Here is a 16,023-nt window from a genome sequence, read left to right as displayed (position 1 = left end):
TTGCCAGGGGATGGCCCAGTTACTTTCCATCCCTGATCTTATCTAGACCCCATTCAATTTACCAGTCACTACCATCAAGATTCTCCCAGGACCCTCCTCCAGTCACCCCAAACTACTTGGCAATCCTAGATCCCTGCCATATTCCCGTATATAAGATCCATCCTGACCACCATTTAGGGTCTGAGACTTCATCGTGCCCGCCCATCTTTATGAGGGTCACAAATGTTCAGATTCCTTAAGAGTCAGGCCAACATGGCTGATCTTTAATAAACTTTGTCTTTGGCTGAAAGAAGGCTTGGGTCAAATTCATTTGGGCAGGACCCACATGTCGTAATTTTGGGGTCCCAGCACCCCTAAACCTCAACATTTAGTCTCACCAAAGAAACAAAAAATAAGAGTACATTGGTAGCGCAAATACATAAAAGTAAAGGACAACCTAGCAGAGAAGCAAAAAACAAAACGTTAAAAGAAAATATGCTTGTTATGCTAGCAAATACACAGCTCTTGAAGACAGAATGTGTGGAGATAACCTAAGGATCAACCTAAGAGTCTCCTTAGAGAGACAAAAAATAACAAAACAAGAAAAAAAAAAATTAAACTATAATGAGGAAAATAATAGAAGGGAACTGCCCAAAACTTCTAAACACAGAAAATGAAATTCTAATAGAAAGAATTCAGATATTCCTCCAGGAAAAAAAAAGGCTGCTAACTCCAAGACACAGTATTTAAATTTAATTCAAAAACAACAAATAATGCAAGTCTTCAGGAGAGAGACTATCAAATACCAAGGTAACGATATTCAAATAACACAAGACGATTCCATATCCATTAGAAAAAGGAAGAAATGGAATAATGTATTTCAAAAAGCATTGGGATATTCAATAACAAATAAGAGTTTGAAACATTTTTAGAAAACAAGAACAGAAGAGAGTATTTCCTTCTCAAACACACCCAACAGAATTGCAGGAGTGAATAAATGCAGACAGCAGCAATAGTGACAGTAGAAAGACTTCTTTCTAAAGGTGTATAAGGAGATGGGCTGAAGGCAGAAATTTGCCTAGAGGTAACAATGAAGAGGTAGAAAGGGAGGGAGGCATTATGGACAGAACCCGGCAACACTCTGCTTACAGGTGAATGCTGCTTTTATGGGACTGCATTCCAATATGAGAGGGTCTATGAAAGGGGATTAGAGGAGCAGGGGAACAGTGCTGCACTGGGGTCAAACCTAGGGCTAGCATTGGGGGGAAGGTCGACCTCTGTGGTTTCAGAAGGAGAAGAGTCTGCAGGGGATGAATGAGGAGGGGTGTAACGGAGGCCTTCCCTTGGAGATGAGACAGGAGGGGGGTTCCACTAATGAATGTTCCTATGGGTGAAGGTAGATGAGGCTCTTACACTGGATGAGGCCCGGGGCATGTGTCTGAAAAGTCTACTTGTCCTGGGAGAGGAAGAGGTGGAACCCCTAGAGGCAATTGGCACCTGGCAGGGTGGGATAGATAGCATGGGCATAAGATTTCCAGGCAAATGGAGGGGGGAAAAAAGTCAGCAAGAGATGGTATGGATCAGTCGGGGGGGGGGGGGGGGGGGGGAGAGCCCTACCGCAGGGCAGTGTCCACTCTGACATCTGCAAAAAATGGCCTTGGTCTGATAAAACACAACAGAAAGGGGAAATCCATGGGGTGAGCCCTAAGGGCAGTCTAGAATAAATGCATAGGAAGCTTTGATTATAAAACAATGTAGAGAAAAGGAAATTAGAGGGATCACGAACCAGAGAATGAGGAAAGAGAAAGAGAAGATGGATAGAGGAGAGTTTGAAGAATCCTTTTTGGAAAGGGGTGCAAAAATGAAAAAAAAAACTTAAAGAGGACTAAAGTGGAGAAAAGGAGGGCAGAATCTACTTGACTAAGGAAAAAAAGAGGGGGAAAAATACATAACCAGATAAAAGCAGGAGAGGAACAAATAAACGAAACCATAAAGGGAAAAGAGTAACAAAGGAAAAGTGAGGATGGGAGAGCCAGTGGGAACAGGGCCACCTTAAAAAAAAAAAAAAGATTAAAGTAAAATTAATGAAGGAACTTAATCCAGTATTGTGTTTACAAAGAGACTAGGCATGACTTCAGGGCAGCAGTGACTCTTGCAGAGGAGTGATGGGTTGGGTCCTTGAAGCTGGGTGGTCCTCCTTTCCCCTGGCACACCCTGGCTATTCAAGGGAGGAAGACAAGGCTAGGGCTGTGTAGTTGGGATGGTCTAGGAGTGGGGAGCCTGAGGAGAAAAGTTATCCAGGATTCTTAGAGGAACAAACCAAAGCCAGAACTAAAATACCTCTTTAACTGATAAGAAAAACAAATGTAGAAATGCAAATACAAACAAATTGTAGAAGAGTAAATATAGATTTATTTTTAGTCCAGTGTTAGTTTACTGTGAACCCCTAGCCCTTGGGGTCACCCACTTCTGCACCCTGTGTAGAGGTGGACTAGGACTGATCCTTCCACCTCACGCTCCAGCTCCCCCAGCCACAGCCCTATCCCTTAAAGAGGGGTACGGTAGGCTGGAGGACTTATCTGAGGAGCTTTGGCAAATATTCTCAGAAGACTCACATATGCCTCAGGACAACCTGGCCTAGGACAGAGTTCGGTCCATGCAGAAAACCTAGAGCTGACGGCCAGGCCATTGGCTCCACATTTAGAAAAGTGGATAGTCACCACTACCAGGATCTCCTGGCTAGCTCAGGCACTTTCAAAATGAGCTAGGGTTGCTGTCCAAGAGAACTGAGGCCCTGGGGGTCTAAGGATTCGTTTTGTGTACCTCCTTTGGGCTGCTGCTTTTGCAGAAAGCATAGAAATAGACCCACTCACTCAGTCAGAAGCCCCTCAAAAAAGGGTGGCAGTGGTAGGGGGGGACTGGGAGAAGCTTGAGTAGGAGTATCATGAAAATGAGAAAATATATATAAAGGTCTTCACAAACTATGTAAATGTTAAGCTATTACTATTTTAAAACATTAATTCACTACTTTAAAAGATCCTTTACTCAACTGAGAAATAATACTATCTGGAAGGTGCTCGCTTCTCAATATTAAAAAAGTAGGCCACTCCTTTGAATGGGTTTCCCCTTGGGAGAAGAGGCCTGGGAACTGCTCCTGCTTTAGTTACTCATACCCTAGGCCTGGAGAAAAGAGAGAGGCCTGGGCTGTGTGGAAGACAAAAAGAACAGAGGTAGGTAGCTGTCCTAGGAATGAAGCTGAGAGGCCCAACTCAAGTGGCTAGAGCTGGATTCTTATTCTAAGCAGAGATCCACGGCTGAGGCTAGAGCAGAGTAGGCAGCAAAGCCATAGTCAACTTTGCTGACCACTCTATCCAGGCATGGATCATGGTCTCTCATTTCTCCGCAAGAGAGACGTTGATCTTAAAGCAGCCCAGACGTGTGCTGCTATCGCTCAGAATGACCTGAGCGCGGTACTTGCCGCTGCTGAGAGAATGCGGCAGTTTCACGGGAGGTATTTGGAAGCTGGTCTTGGGCAGAGAGTAGGTACCCTGTGGAGAGATGAATGGGGACCAAGAGTCAGGGAGGGAACTTTTCTAGCAGTGCCCCTTCCCCTCTGAAAACTCTAGCACAGTAAGCTCTCCTGCCAGCTCCCCAGTATATTTCTGTGTAATGCTAACATGTGCATACAACCAGAGGCATGAGGGTTTCATGTCAATGGTGGCCCACTTCCCTTAGCCACTATATCATTTTTACCACTTTTTCTAGGCTTCTTTTTTCTCAAGTCCTCAAGATTGCCTGCTCTGATAAAGGACCAGAAAAAAGGGAACGGTAGCAAATAGTAGCTTTCAGAACTACTCACTAGCCCTTAGAAGGTCAATAGTCCCCAAATTGGAGAACTCCCTTAAGCTTTTCTCATTGTACGTGCCATACTCAAGGTCTCACCCACCATTCTCCTTTCCTGCAACACTGCTTGCACCTGGGACCCATGTCTCCTTCCCAAGCCAGGACAGGGCAACTTAGGGGAATCTCCTTTAACTTCTCTAGCAGTTCTGAATTCCCACAGGGTCCCAGGTGATAGAAGAAGAAAGAGAACCTAGAGTGACCCAGACCTGAGAACCACCCAACACTCCCTTCTCCTCATATCACCCATGCAAAGTGACTTTCCCAAAGACTTACCTTCTTAAAAGGGCAATGACATGGCAGGCCATAGGTATGAAGAGGCTCAGGGCAGGGCTCCCCAGGTGGAATGAAGGTGTCAATTGTCTCACAGATATCTTTATAGGTGCAGCTTCCGATACCTTTAATACAGGGGATTGGCAACCAGAACCCAGGATGTATTTCTTTCTCCAAAGTTACCACTGCCTTATAAGGGAAAAGATACAATCCATGAGAGGAGTAGGGCCTGAAAGCGGACAGGAGCCCATCCACTTGGCACTCATGACAACCTTAGCAGCCAGGCATCTTATCTTCAGTTTACAGATGATGAAACATGAGGACCAAAGGTTTAAAGGACCTGCCTAAGTTCGCACTTAGTGTCAGGATCTAGGAACAAAAACCAGCTCTCCTGCCTCTGAGGCCAGGGCTCTCTCCACAAATACAAATGTGGCTTGAGCAGAAAGTGTTGAGCAAACACAAGTGTGTATTGAGTGTTTTCCTTTAGTTTTGAGTGGAAACAACAGGAGCTTGGGATCTTCAGGGTCCATGACTGACCCCAGAAGTTACTCCTGTGTGTTCATTGGATTTTTCTGTGTATTACAGCAAAAATAGCCTTCCTAACGGCGTAAAGACCCCACACTAAAGCAGAAAACAATGAGAAAAAAATTAATTTCTTCTTAAGCACCTAGTTAACTTGGTATGGGCTGAGAGCTGAATTTTTTCCTGCATTGTCTAGCCACCTCCGTCTCTTACTCTCCTAGGTTTTTTGTTTTTAGTCTCAGATGCCCTCTCCAAAGAGGATTTGGCATCTTAGTGCGATAGAAACTTTCTAACTTCTTGTGAAGGGGGAAGGAGGTCACTAATGCAATGCTATAGGACCCTGCATCGTTTTTAATCAAAAGCAAGAATGGTCTGGAAGAGAAGGTGGAGGAGGAGGTACCAACATTTATATAGACCATGCCAAGGACCTTACAAACATTATCTCATTGGACCTTGACAACAACTCTATGAGGTAGTGCTGTCAAATTTCCCCATTTTACAGTTGTGGATACTGAGGCAGGCCAGTGGCTGGCCCAAGATCACAGTTACTAAGTGTCTGAGGCCAGATTCTAGTGAGGTAAAATTTATATATATTTATAAATTTATAAATATATTATATATACTATATAAAATATATAAAACATATAAACTATATAAACTATATAAGAATAAATATATAAATTTAGAAATATATTATTATATAATAAATATATAAAATATATAAAACATATAAACTATATAAGAATAAATATATAGATTTATAAATATATAAGAATAAATATAAAATCCTATACTTGAGATTTTTTTAAAAATCAACTATACACATGTAGAACAGGATAAGAGATGGCTTGGAAGCAGTTTGTGTTAAAATGCCAAGGATTTTATCAGACAGCAATATAGGTCAGCAGTGTGATAGAGCAGCCCCAAAAGAGCTGAAGCACAATTAATTTTAGATTCCACAACTAAAAACATGATGTCTAGATGAAGAGCTATGAAAATACAGGCACAGTCACCACTCTTTATCCTGATTAGACCCTTTTTGGATTATTGAGTCCAATTCTAGCTGCCATGTTTTAAGAGATATCAACATACTAGACTACAAAGGAGGGTGACCAAGAGAGTGAGGAGACTTGAAATCATGCCATGAAAAGAACTGTTTGAAGGCACTGGGGATATTTAGCCTGGAGAACAAACTTAGGTGGGAAATTGAATCCTGTCTTTAAATATATGAACATGAAGAAGTCTCTATTTGATCTGTTTGACACTATTGAACAGAAATAGGACAATGGCATACTTGGAAATGACAGTTATAATAATCATAATAGTAATAATTATAATAATTAGGTTAACAGCCAGCATTCACATAGTACCTACTAGGTTCCAGGTACTATACTAAGCACTTTACAAATAGTAATTTCCTTTGATCAAAATAAAAGAAAATATCCTTCTGATGAGAGGTCCTCAAAAGTACAATGGCCAACACTGGACCTGAACTCAAAACACTTGGGTCCCAGTCCTATTTCTAATACTAACCAGTCATTGAACAAGTCTCTTCCCCATTCTGGGCTTCGGTTTCCTCATCCATAATAATAATTGATTAACATGACTGGTCCCAAAGGTTTTTCTAGACCCTGAGTTTCCACGCCAACACAGGGATGAGCCAGAACTACCTTCTTACCTTCAGCTATACTTTGTTCCCTTTCCTACCATACCTCATAGTTTGCAAGATACTCAGTCATCCGCTCCCCACCCCCCCGAATCAAACCATCTTTTCTCCTGGTTTCTTCTATCTAGAAGAATACAATAGATAATGTATCTATGGTGGCATAGATACACTACCCTTTGGATAAGTTATTTCCCCTTTCTTGGCTTCAGTTTCTGTATCTGTAAAAGGAGATTGGAAATAAATGTTAGGGTCCTTTGTAGCTCTAATGTCTACATTTTCCTCATAATAAATCCAGGATTATTTCACCTTTAAAAAAATTGACATGGAAATAGGAAGCTGAATTCAGATCTTCTTGACTTCAAGTCTAGCTCTCTTTTAACCATGCCATATTCTCAGTCACAACTAGAGTGCCTGAGGTCATATAACTATTAAGTGGCATCACTATGACTCAAACCCAGGTCTTCTGATCGCAAATCACATGTCTTCTACTACGGGTCTCTGAATGCAAAGCTTGCAATTCTTCTGAGACTGAAAATATACATTATGTAGAGAAGTGACATAGATTTATAACACCAAAGAACATTCTTCAATAGACAAATGGTCAAGAGATAGGAATAAATAATTCAAGAGAATGGTTGCAAACTAGCAAGGTGTACCTACCCTATGAATTTGGGAATGGTCCAAGTCACTAATCATAAGAAACACAAATCAAAACGAATAGGAGATTCTACTTCATGTGCATCTTTTAGGAGAGATGACAAGAGCTGGAAAGAGTCAATTTTGGAAGAAAAACAGGAAAAATGGGCACATCAATACATTGTTGGTAGAGTTTTAAAGTGGTTCATTCATTCTGGATATCAATTTGTAATTATGCAAGAAGTGACTAAACTATATATGCTCTATGACCTAGCAAACCAACGACTGGGGTACCCCAAAGAAGTCAAAGACAGAAACAAAGGTGTAATATACACCCAAATATTCATCTCACTCTTTGGGGTACCAAAGAATGATAAAACAAAGGTGGGGAGTGTACCCATAAGTTGGGAAACAGATGGAAAAAACTTAGATACTATGAGAATGTAGTAGAGTATTATTTTGTATATTAAGTTATTTATGAGAAATTTAGAAAAATATGAAAAGAGGTGTATGAACTGATGCAGAGTACATTAAGTAGAACCAAGAAGCTGCATAATGACAACAAAAAAGTAAACTAAAGCTCACTAAAGGAAATCAAGCTATAAGTGAGAGAAAACCTGGGAGAGGAAAAACATGAAGATTCCACAAAAGAGATAATTAATATATATGCTCCCTCAAAAGCAAGAGAGCCAGGAGATGGGGCTAAATAGAAAATAGAATATTTTCTGTCAGATATGGTCTCTGTATCAGATATTTCCACTTGTTTTTGTCACAAGAGAATACACGTAATGGGAAATGACTGATGTAAAGATGAAAGGAATCAATAAATTATGTATATCTTTTAAAAAGCTTAACTGTTTGGTTAGTAGTTTACAAAACAATTTCTCCCTTCTGAAAGGAAGTACATGGAATTAAGAGTCATACAATCTCACATTCATTGAAGTTCCTGTATGGGAACCTTAGCTGATCTTTGATAGATAACAGAAACTAGAAGGGAGACCATCTATTCCAAAACCATTATTTTTTGTAGATGAAGAAACTGCCAAGAGGGCCAGAGACATCTGAAGCAGAGACAGGACTAGGACTAGAATCTAGGCCTCTCCCTGACTTCTACTTCAGCTAGCTAGCACCCTTCGCAATATGCCAGTCTTGCTAGCTATAATAGTCTATTAATTGTGTATAAAGCACCTTAAGGGTAAGGGATAGTGTTACCTTCTTTTATGCCTCTTCCAATCTAAGACAAAGTTTGTCACTAAATGCTCCATAAAAACCTTGATGAGTGTAGGACCTGGAGTTAGGAAACCAGGGTTTTAACCTCACCTCAGACATTTACTAGCAATGGTGACCACAGGCAAGCTACTTAACCTTTCTCATCTGTTAAAATACGATGATAATACCTATACTGCCAGCATCACAGAATCTGAGGAATGTGCATTGCAAGCCTTAAAGCATGAAGTAAAATGCTACTATTGTTTTTAGTTGATGGAAATAAACTTGAGGATAGAGAATTATGTCCCAAGATGATGACAGAGTCGTCACCCAGCTATGTCTCAAGGCCCCTTCAATAAAATGATATCCCTGGCCTGTGGTAGGACTAGATCTGGCAGGCATGTCTGACCTCTCTGTGAGTGTTCCCCATAAAATGCATCCCTAATTATAATTTGTAACTCAGAAACTACTAGAGATGGGAAAACCAGGGACCTAAAGTCTGAGGACTACAATTTAGATGAAGTTAAATGCCTGCTAGGCAGTGGATCAATGAGTCAGGGCAGGCAAGACCAGTTCTCAGGCAGGCTAGGATCTTGTCTAGGCTCTTTGTTCATACCCAGCCTTGAAACAGGTAACTCTTTAACATCCAGAGTCCTTGAGGGACACTGCAGCTAGAGCTTTGGTGAACCCATTCAGAGGAAGACCCAGCCCGTGGGAACATTCCCGTCATATGGGGGGACAGAGAAATTAAGACATAACTTTCTACAGTATTTTATTCCTGTCCCTCACAACAAAACCTAAGGGGAAGAGCTACTGCAAAAATTATTATAGATCTACAAAAATGTAATTCTAGACAGTCTATAATTTATGTGGTAGCTAAGAGGTGCAGCAGATAGAGTGCCAAGCCTGGAGTCAGGAAGACTCACGAGTTCAAATCTGGCCTCAGACACTTACTAGCTGTATGACCTTGGGCGAGTCACTCAATCCTGTTTGCCTCAGTTTCCTCATCTGTAAAATGGACTAAAGAAGGACACGGAAAATCACTCTAGCACCTTTGCCAAGAAAACCCCCAACTGGGGTTGCAGAGTTGAAAACGACTAACATAGTTTATGTATTACTCTTGGTTCTGCTTAATTTTCGCTGCATCAGTTCACACAAATATTCCCTTTTCTCTGAATTCATTCATAATTTCTTACTGTAAACACATTTTACAGATGAGAAAACTGAGATGCAGACAGATTTAAACAACAAAACCAAACCAAACACTTGCCCAAACAAGGTCACGTAGCCATCCTAGGATTCAAAGCCAGATTCTATGACTTTGAGTATAGTATTTTTCCTTTCTACCATGGAAAGAGGTAATATTATGGGGGAAAAAAACCATTTAGTTTAAGTGACTTGCCCAAGGTTACAAAGACATTAAGTGTCAGAGGCAGGATTTTAATTCAGGTCCTCTAACTACAGGGCTCTCTCCACTGTATCATAGCATCTCCTTGTAAAACAATAATAACAAAAATAACAATAACATTTATACTCCATGTTAAAGTTTGCAGAGTGCTTTATAAGTAGCTCATTTAATTCTCACAATAACCGTGGGAAGTAGGTGCTGTTACTGTTCCCATTTTTGAGATAAAGGAACTGAGCCAGATAGTAGTTAAATGACTTTGTTTAGAGTCAAACACTGTAATATGTGTCAGACATAGGATTCAGACCCAGGTTTTCCGGACACCACATCTGACACTCTGTCCACTCCATCCTCTAGTCCTATAAAATGGGGATAATAATCCCTGCCCTGCTACCTGTCTCCCTTGAGGTGTCAGGAGAATAAAATAAAATGCTGGATGTGAGAACATTACATAATGGTGATTATTATTACATTTAGTAGAATTCGATAATGTCCCTTCTAGTTCTCAAATTCCCTAGGGCTTCCCCATAGGTGTCTATTTGCAAAATGTCCCTCATCCCCAGCTCTGGGGATAGCCTTTTGCCCCACCCCACTCCCAGGGCTTACCTTCACAGGAGAAGTGAGAGGTACATTGGCCTTGGTCTCCATGCCAATGGTTACTTGTCCAGGGATGCTGATAGGAACTGGTTCTACCTCCAGGCTGGTGATCACTACTGGGTCATGCCCACCATCACAGTTTTCCCATGAAAAATCACTGACCTGAGATATGGGTAAAGCATTGGGTGGGAAGGAAAACAAGAAAATTATATAACAAAGTCTCAAAGATTTTTTTTTGTCTTGTACTTCCAACCAGTCATTTTTCAACCTCTGAATCCGATCACCTCTGAAACCAAGTTTTATCTAGCATCCAAAGCCTTTTATGATCTATTCCCTTTGCTTCACTCACACCTCAAATACAAGATTTTCTCATCTCTCAAATACATACCCTCTACAACAGTTAGGCTAGACTTTCTTCCTAGAACATACCAGCTTTTCCCTCACAATTGCTCAGGTGGTTCCTCCAATAACCCTTTCTGCCTATCTATTCTTCAAGGCTGAGCTTAATTCCTCTCTCCCCCAAGAAATCTTCCCTGTTGCCAATGAACCAGTGAAGTTTAGCATTTGTTCCATAATTAATGTATTGCCTTATGTGGACACATTAAATACCTCCTTTTTAGTCTCTTTAGGAATAACAAAAAATAATATATCTTTGCTCTAAAAAGCCCTTTCCAGAATCCATGGGAAAGTCCCTAGAACAAGAAAAGGTTAATATGTAAAAATAAAGTTTGGGTAAACATTGTTGAATAACAAAGCTCTTCCTGGGACTCCCACCTTCATTCCTTTTCCAAAGACCTTCTAGACAACACCATATTCCCAGAATAAACAAAAAGACTTAACTCCAGGGATCCTTATCAATGAAGGATTGGGTGGAGGCATCAGTGGGTGGGGAGGCAATAATGTAAACAAAGAGTTAACTTTGCTAAAAGGCTGAGAACCAATCTCAATCATTTCCCTAAGAAAAAAAAATATTTTTGTCAAAGTTCAAAATCCCTTTAAATGTGGCACAAATCATGTAAGGGGCAGAAGGCATGAAGGACCAGTATGGACATCTCTTTCCTTAAAACTCAAAATGGCTTTCTGAAAGAAGAACTTAAAAACTTAGAGTATAGTATTAGTATTTATATTTTTTCTTCCATACTTATGGGCCCTAATTATAGCATAGAAGGTCAGACCTGAAAAGGGTCATAGAAATTCCAACAGGGAAGGAAAATGAGGCTCAGAGAAATGAATTAACCTAACCAGATTGAGGGTAGGGTCTGTCTTATAGCTCTTTCCATTTACTGACCATGCCTTTATGAATAAAGGCTAGATAGCGCAATGGATAGAGTACTTGCCATGGAATCAGGAGGGCCCAAGTTCAAATATCCAGCCTTAGACATTTAGTAACTGTGTGACCCTGGGCAAGTCACTTAACCCTGACTGCCTAAAAAAAGAAAAATTAAAAAAGAGGCAAATACTGTATTAGAAATATAGTTTTCTATGTTATTGAGTATAAATCCTCTATCTTATCATGGCCTAGGAATTGTAACTGTCCTACTCTCAGAATTTAGTTTAATTAGGGATGTAAAACAAGGACGTACACTCACAAATATAATAGCACGAGAAGATGGGTTGTAATAAGAACCAGGGGCAGCTAGGTAGAGCAGTGGATAGTGTCGGGACTACAATCAGGAATCTTCCCCCGAGTTCAAATCCAGTCTCAGACGCTTACTAACTGGAAAGTTAATGTTTAATAATGGTACTTCTCAGGTTGTACTAAATAGCAGGCACTATGCTAAAGCTCTTTACAAATATCTCATTTAATCTTCACAACAACATTGTGAGGAAGGTATTTTTATACCCACTCTACAATTGAGGAAACTGAGGCAAACAGAAGTTAAGTGATTTGTCCAGGAAGGGGCAGCCAGGTGGTGCAGTGGATAGAGGCACCAAGCCTGGAGTAAGGAAGACTCAACTTCCTGAATTCAAATCTGGCCACTTACTAGCTATGTGACCTTGGGCAAGTCATTTAACTGTTTGCCTCAGTTGCTTCATCTGTAAAATGAGCTGGAGAAGGAAATGGCAAACCACTCCAGTATCTTTGCCAAGAAAACCCCAAATGGGATCACGAAGAGTTGGCCATGACTGAAAATGCCTGAACAGAAACAAAAGGGCAGGAATTATCTATGGCTGAATGTGGCTTGAACTCAAATCTTCCTGAGTCCAAACCCAGCTACTGCAGTGCCTAGCTATCTGTGTGAGAAAACTTATGTGGGCCTTAAAACACTTTAAAGACTGTGACGGGAAAAAGGAAAAGGCTTAGCTTATACAAGGGAAAAAGCAACGTCTCTGGAGTCAGGGTGAGGTGATGCTGGTGAGGTCCATTTCTAAACCCAGCTCTGTGATCCTATAAACCCTACCTCTTCTTGGCCCTAGAGAATAGAACTAGAAACTACAGCAGGTAAAGGCTGAAGAGAGACAAAATTTGCCTCAAAATAAGGAAATTTGTTAATAAATGCTATCCAAAAGTGAAATGGGCTATCTCAAAACAGATGAGTTCCTCATCAGGTTGGGATCAGGCTACATACTTCTATAGCCTCTCCTTCAAGGCCCCTTTCCTTCCTCTTCCCCCATCCCCCACCCCCACTTGTTTCAGAACCACAAGATGAAGTGTCAGCTCGGGGCTGAGCTGCTGACAGTTCTATCAGGGAGGCAAATATAGTATGATTGAGTGCGAAGAGTTAGTTTTGTCTTTTGCAGGGGTGCCGGGCAGCAGAGGCTCCTGTCCGGTCCTGTTTATCCTACACCTTGGAACCTGGCCTTATGAATAAGCAATTCATCCCCACAGGCCAGAGGCAGGGAGGTATAGTGGAAAGCGTGCTGCACTGGGAGTGAGGAGAAACTGGATTCAAATCTTTGTCTCTGAACTTAGTTTTCTTCACTATAAAATGGGCAGCATTATCTATAGTTCCTATCTCCCAAGGTTATTGTCTAGGTCAAACACAAATATTTTGCAAACCTTAAAGTGTTATGTAAATAGCAAACTACTTTATTACAAAGAGTTCCAACTGTGTGACTTGAGGTCAAGTCACAAGACTTCTCTAGACCCTGAGAAAACCTCTTGTTATCCCTCAGATCTCTAAGCAAAGATCTCATGATTTCTCCCTTCCTAATAAAGGCAACATAAAATTTAGCCTTTCTACCACACCAAGCTGCCTTCCTGGTTTGGACACGTCTGGCTTACGCATCCTGTCTTGCTTGTTTGAGAATGGAATATTAGGGGCAGCGAGTTGGCTGTCTATAGGGCATTGGCCCTGGAGTTGAGTTCAAATCTAACCTCACACACTTACTAGCCATGTATGACCTTGGATTTCCTTCCCCCATGCCACCCTCCCCAAAAAAAGAATGGAATATTAAGTGAAATTTCTGTGATGCTTTAAGGCATAAGATATTTCCTGAGAGAAAGGCATTGTAAGGTTTTGGGGGTTTTTTAATACCCATTTTACAGACAAAGAAGCTGATGCTCAGAAAGTTATCAGATTTATCCAGGGTCACATAATCAAATCAGCAAGTGTCAGAGGGGGGATTGGAACCCATATATCTCTGGACTCTAAGTCCAGAGCTCTTCTTATAACACACTGTCTCTTTCAGGACTAAGAAAAGCCACCAACTCGAGACTGGGAAGATGAATCACTCCCCTGCCACTATTTCCCTCTCCCATCAGTTAGTTACAGCTTCAGGATACCAGGTACAAGAGATTAGAGTTAGTTACTGGGCAAAACTTGAGGGCAGGGAGTACTGGGCATCATTCAGGGACTCAGAACTCCTTGCCCTGGAAAAGTCTAAAAAGTACACACAGGAGTGTACTGGTTTTTAAAGATTTAATAATCTAAGAACAATTAAATGACTTGTCAATGGCTACCAAACAATCTGACAGTGAAATGAGGTGTTTTTTCCTTACCAAAAATGAAAAACCACTGCATAGTACAGTAAAAAGAAAAATGACCTGGGAGGCAGGAGAGGTTGGTCCTAATCTGGCCTCTGCTATGTGTCGCCTTGGAGAAATCATTTACCCTTCTCTCTACTTCAGTTTCCCCTTCTCTAAAGAGAGGGGGCTTGAAATAGATGATCTGAAACTCCTCTCAGTTTTAATATTCTATGGTCTAAGATTCTCCATTTTCTGGTAAGAAACAGAGGACTGTTTCAGAAAGAGTGAGGAAGAATTTATAGGGGGGAAGGGAGGAAGGAAGCCATTTCCACCAAGGAATGGGGAACTGTCTGGATCTTCATTTCTGCTGCCCTTCCCTTGATGCATCATATGCTTGGGGCTTTCCATAGTCCCCCAAGAAAGAAAAGGAGGACACACAGTGGTTCCCCTTGGAAGGTCTGGAATCTCAAAGCCAAGCTATTGAGCTGAAATAGTCGGACCCCTGGCTCCCTCGGTGAACGTCTGCAATTAGTATAGCTCAGTATAAAGTATACTTACTACTGGTCCAGGAGCCAAGAACAGTAAACTCGACCTGATGCTGCCGCTTTTCTCTGTGATCAACCTCCAAGAAGCCTATTTCACTGACGAGGGCAATGGATGTTCAGAGAGTTTAAGTGACTTGACCAAAGTCAACAGCCCGTTTTCCTCGCTTGTTAAATGAGAAGGTTGAAGTATGCCACCTGTGAGGTCCCTTTCACCCCTACGATCTTTGGTGAGGGAGGAGACTAAAATATAAGATACTCCGGCCCAGATACCTGGGCCGGGGCAGGGAGTAAGTGTGAGGGTGCTGGAGGTGGAAATTCTACCTCCACCTAGCCCATCCTTCAATCAGCACTGGGGACAGCCCGCCCGGGTTCCTTCCACACTTCCCCAGCAGTCAGACATCCCTTTCCCCATCATCCATTGGGGGGGGGGGAGCGGGGGATGTAGCCCCGCGGAGCAAGGGTGAAATAAGGAAGAGGCGCTCCACGTTCGCCACTCACCTTGCTCAGACGCAATGAGTACTGGTTAGCGGAAGCAGGCCACGGCAGAGACACGACCAAAAGCACAACCAGAGCCAGGGACTTCATGGTGTCTGACAGTCAGCAGATGCAGGTAGCAGCTCTCCGGGATGCTCCTTTAAGGGTTGCAGGGGGCGGGCTAATGTGCGCCCCGCCCAACGCCCCGCCTCCCCGTGCCAGATTGATTGCTTCATTCCTGTGGCATGGGGCTGCTAGCATCTGGGCTTCCGTCCTGGCAGCTCCACCCCCTCCCTGACTTCACAAACAGAGGTCAGCCGGAGCTGAGGTTCCTGGCGCGAGACAGACGCTGAGAGATTGTAATCACCAGCCTCTCTCCTTGGGGGCTCAAGCCGAGACTGGAGGGACACGGGTTCTGGAGAGGGAAGGAGCGATTTGCATCCATCATGTTTTTTGACCTTCATAGCCAGCCCTGTGGGGGTAGGTCCCTGCGGGTTAATTACTCTTCGTTTTAGTATACTATTGGAGAGGTGGCTTGCCCACCGTCCCATAGCTTCGTATCCAAGCCTCTTCTTAAATCACGTTACTTTCCTATATTCTTAAGTTCTCAGTTCTAAGGATCCTGGCTGACGTTCTCTGATTCTACGAGCTTTTTTTTTTTTCCGAAATGGTGGGAAATGAGAACAGAACTAGAAAGGATAGATGGGTGAATGATGAAAACTGAATACTTGTGGCACTGGCAGCTTTGACCAGCCTTAGGTCAATGTATTTGTTCTCTTTCCCTACCAGCCCTGTTACTCAGTCTGTCATCGCTGAGCTGGGTGGCATGTCCCTTTACGTCCACTGTTGGGTGACCTTGGCTCACAAATTCAAAGCAGGATCAGATCCCACTAGAACAACCAAGCAT

General features: G+C 42.1%; 1 protein-coding gene across 1 annotated transcript; it reads right to left on the bottom strand.

Annotated features, from left to right (window-relative positions):
• Positions 1 to 2,368: 2,368 nt before the first annotated feature.
• Positions 2,369 to 15,298, bottom strand: GM2A (ganglioside GM2 activator). Its single transcript, XM_020964262.2, has 4 exons — positions 15,141 to 15,298; positions 10,197 to 10,349; positions 4,156 to 4,341; positions 2,369 to 3,527 (listed from the first exon to the last, which is right to left on the bottom strand). Exons 1-4 carry the CDS (start codon positions 15,225 to 15,227, stop codon positions 3,372 to 3,374), a joined length of 582 nt encoding a protein of 193 aa, XP_020819921.1. The 5' UTR covers positions 15,228 to 15,298; the 3' UTR covers positions 2,369 to 3,371.
• Positions 15,299 to 16,023: the final 725 nt, after the last annotated feature.

This window comes from Phascolarctos cinereus, unplaced genomic scaffold (genome assembly GCF_003287225.1).
Source record: "Phascolarctos cinereus isolate Bilbo 61053 unplaced genomic scaffold, phaCin_HiC Scaffold_2;HRSCAF=192, whole genome shotgun sequence".
NCBI lineage: Eukaryota > Metazoa > Chordata > Mammalia > Diprotodontia > Phascolarctidae > Phascolarctos > Phascolarctos cinereus.
The sequence above is the reverse complement of the archived record's forward strand: the minus strand, read 5'-3'. Positions and strand labels throughout refer to the sequence as shown.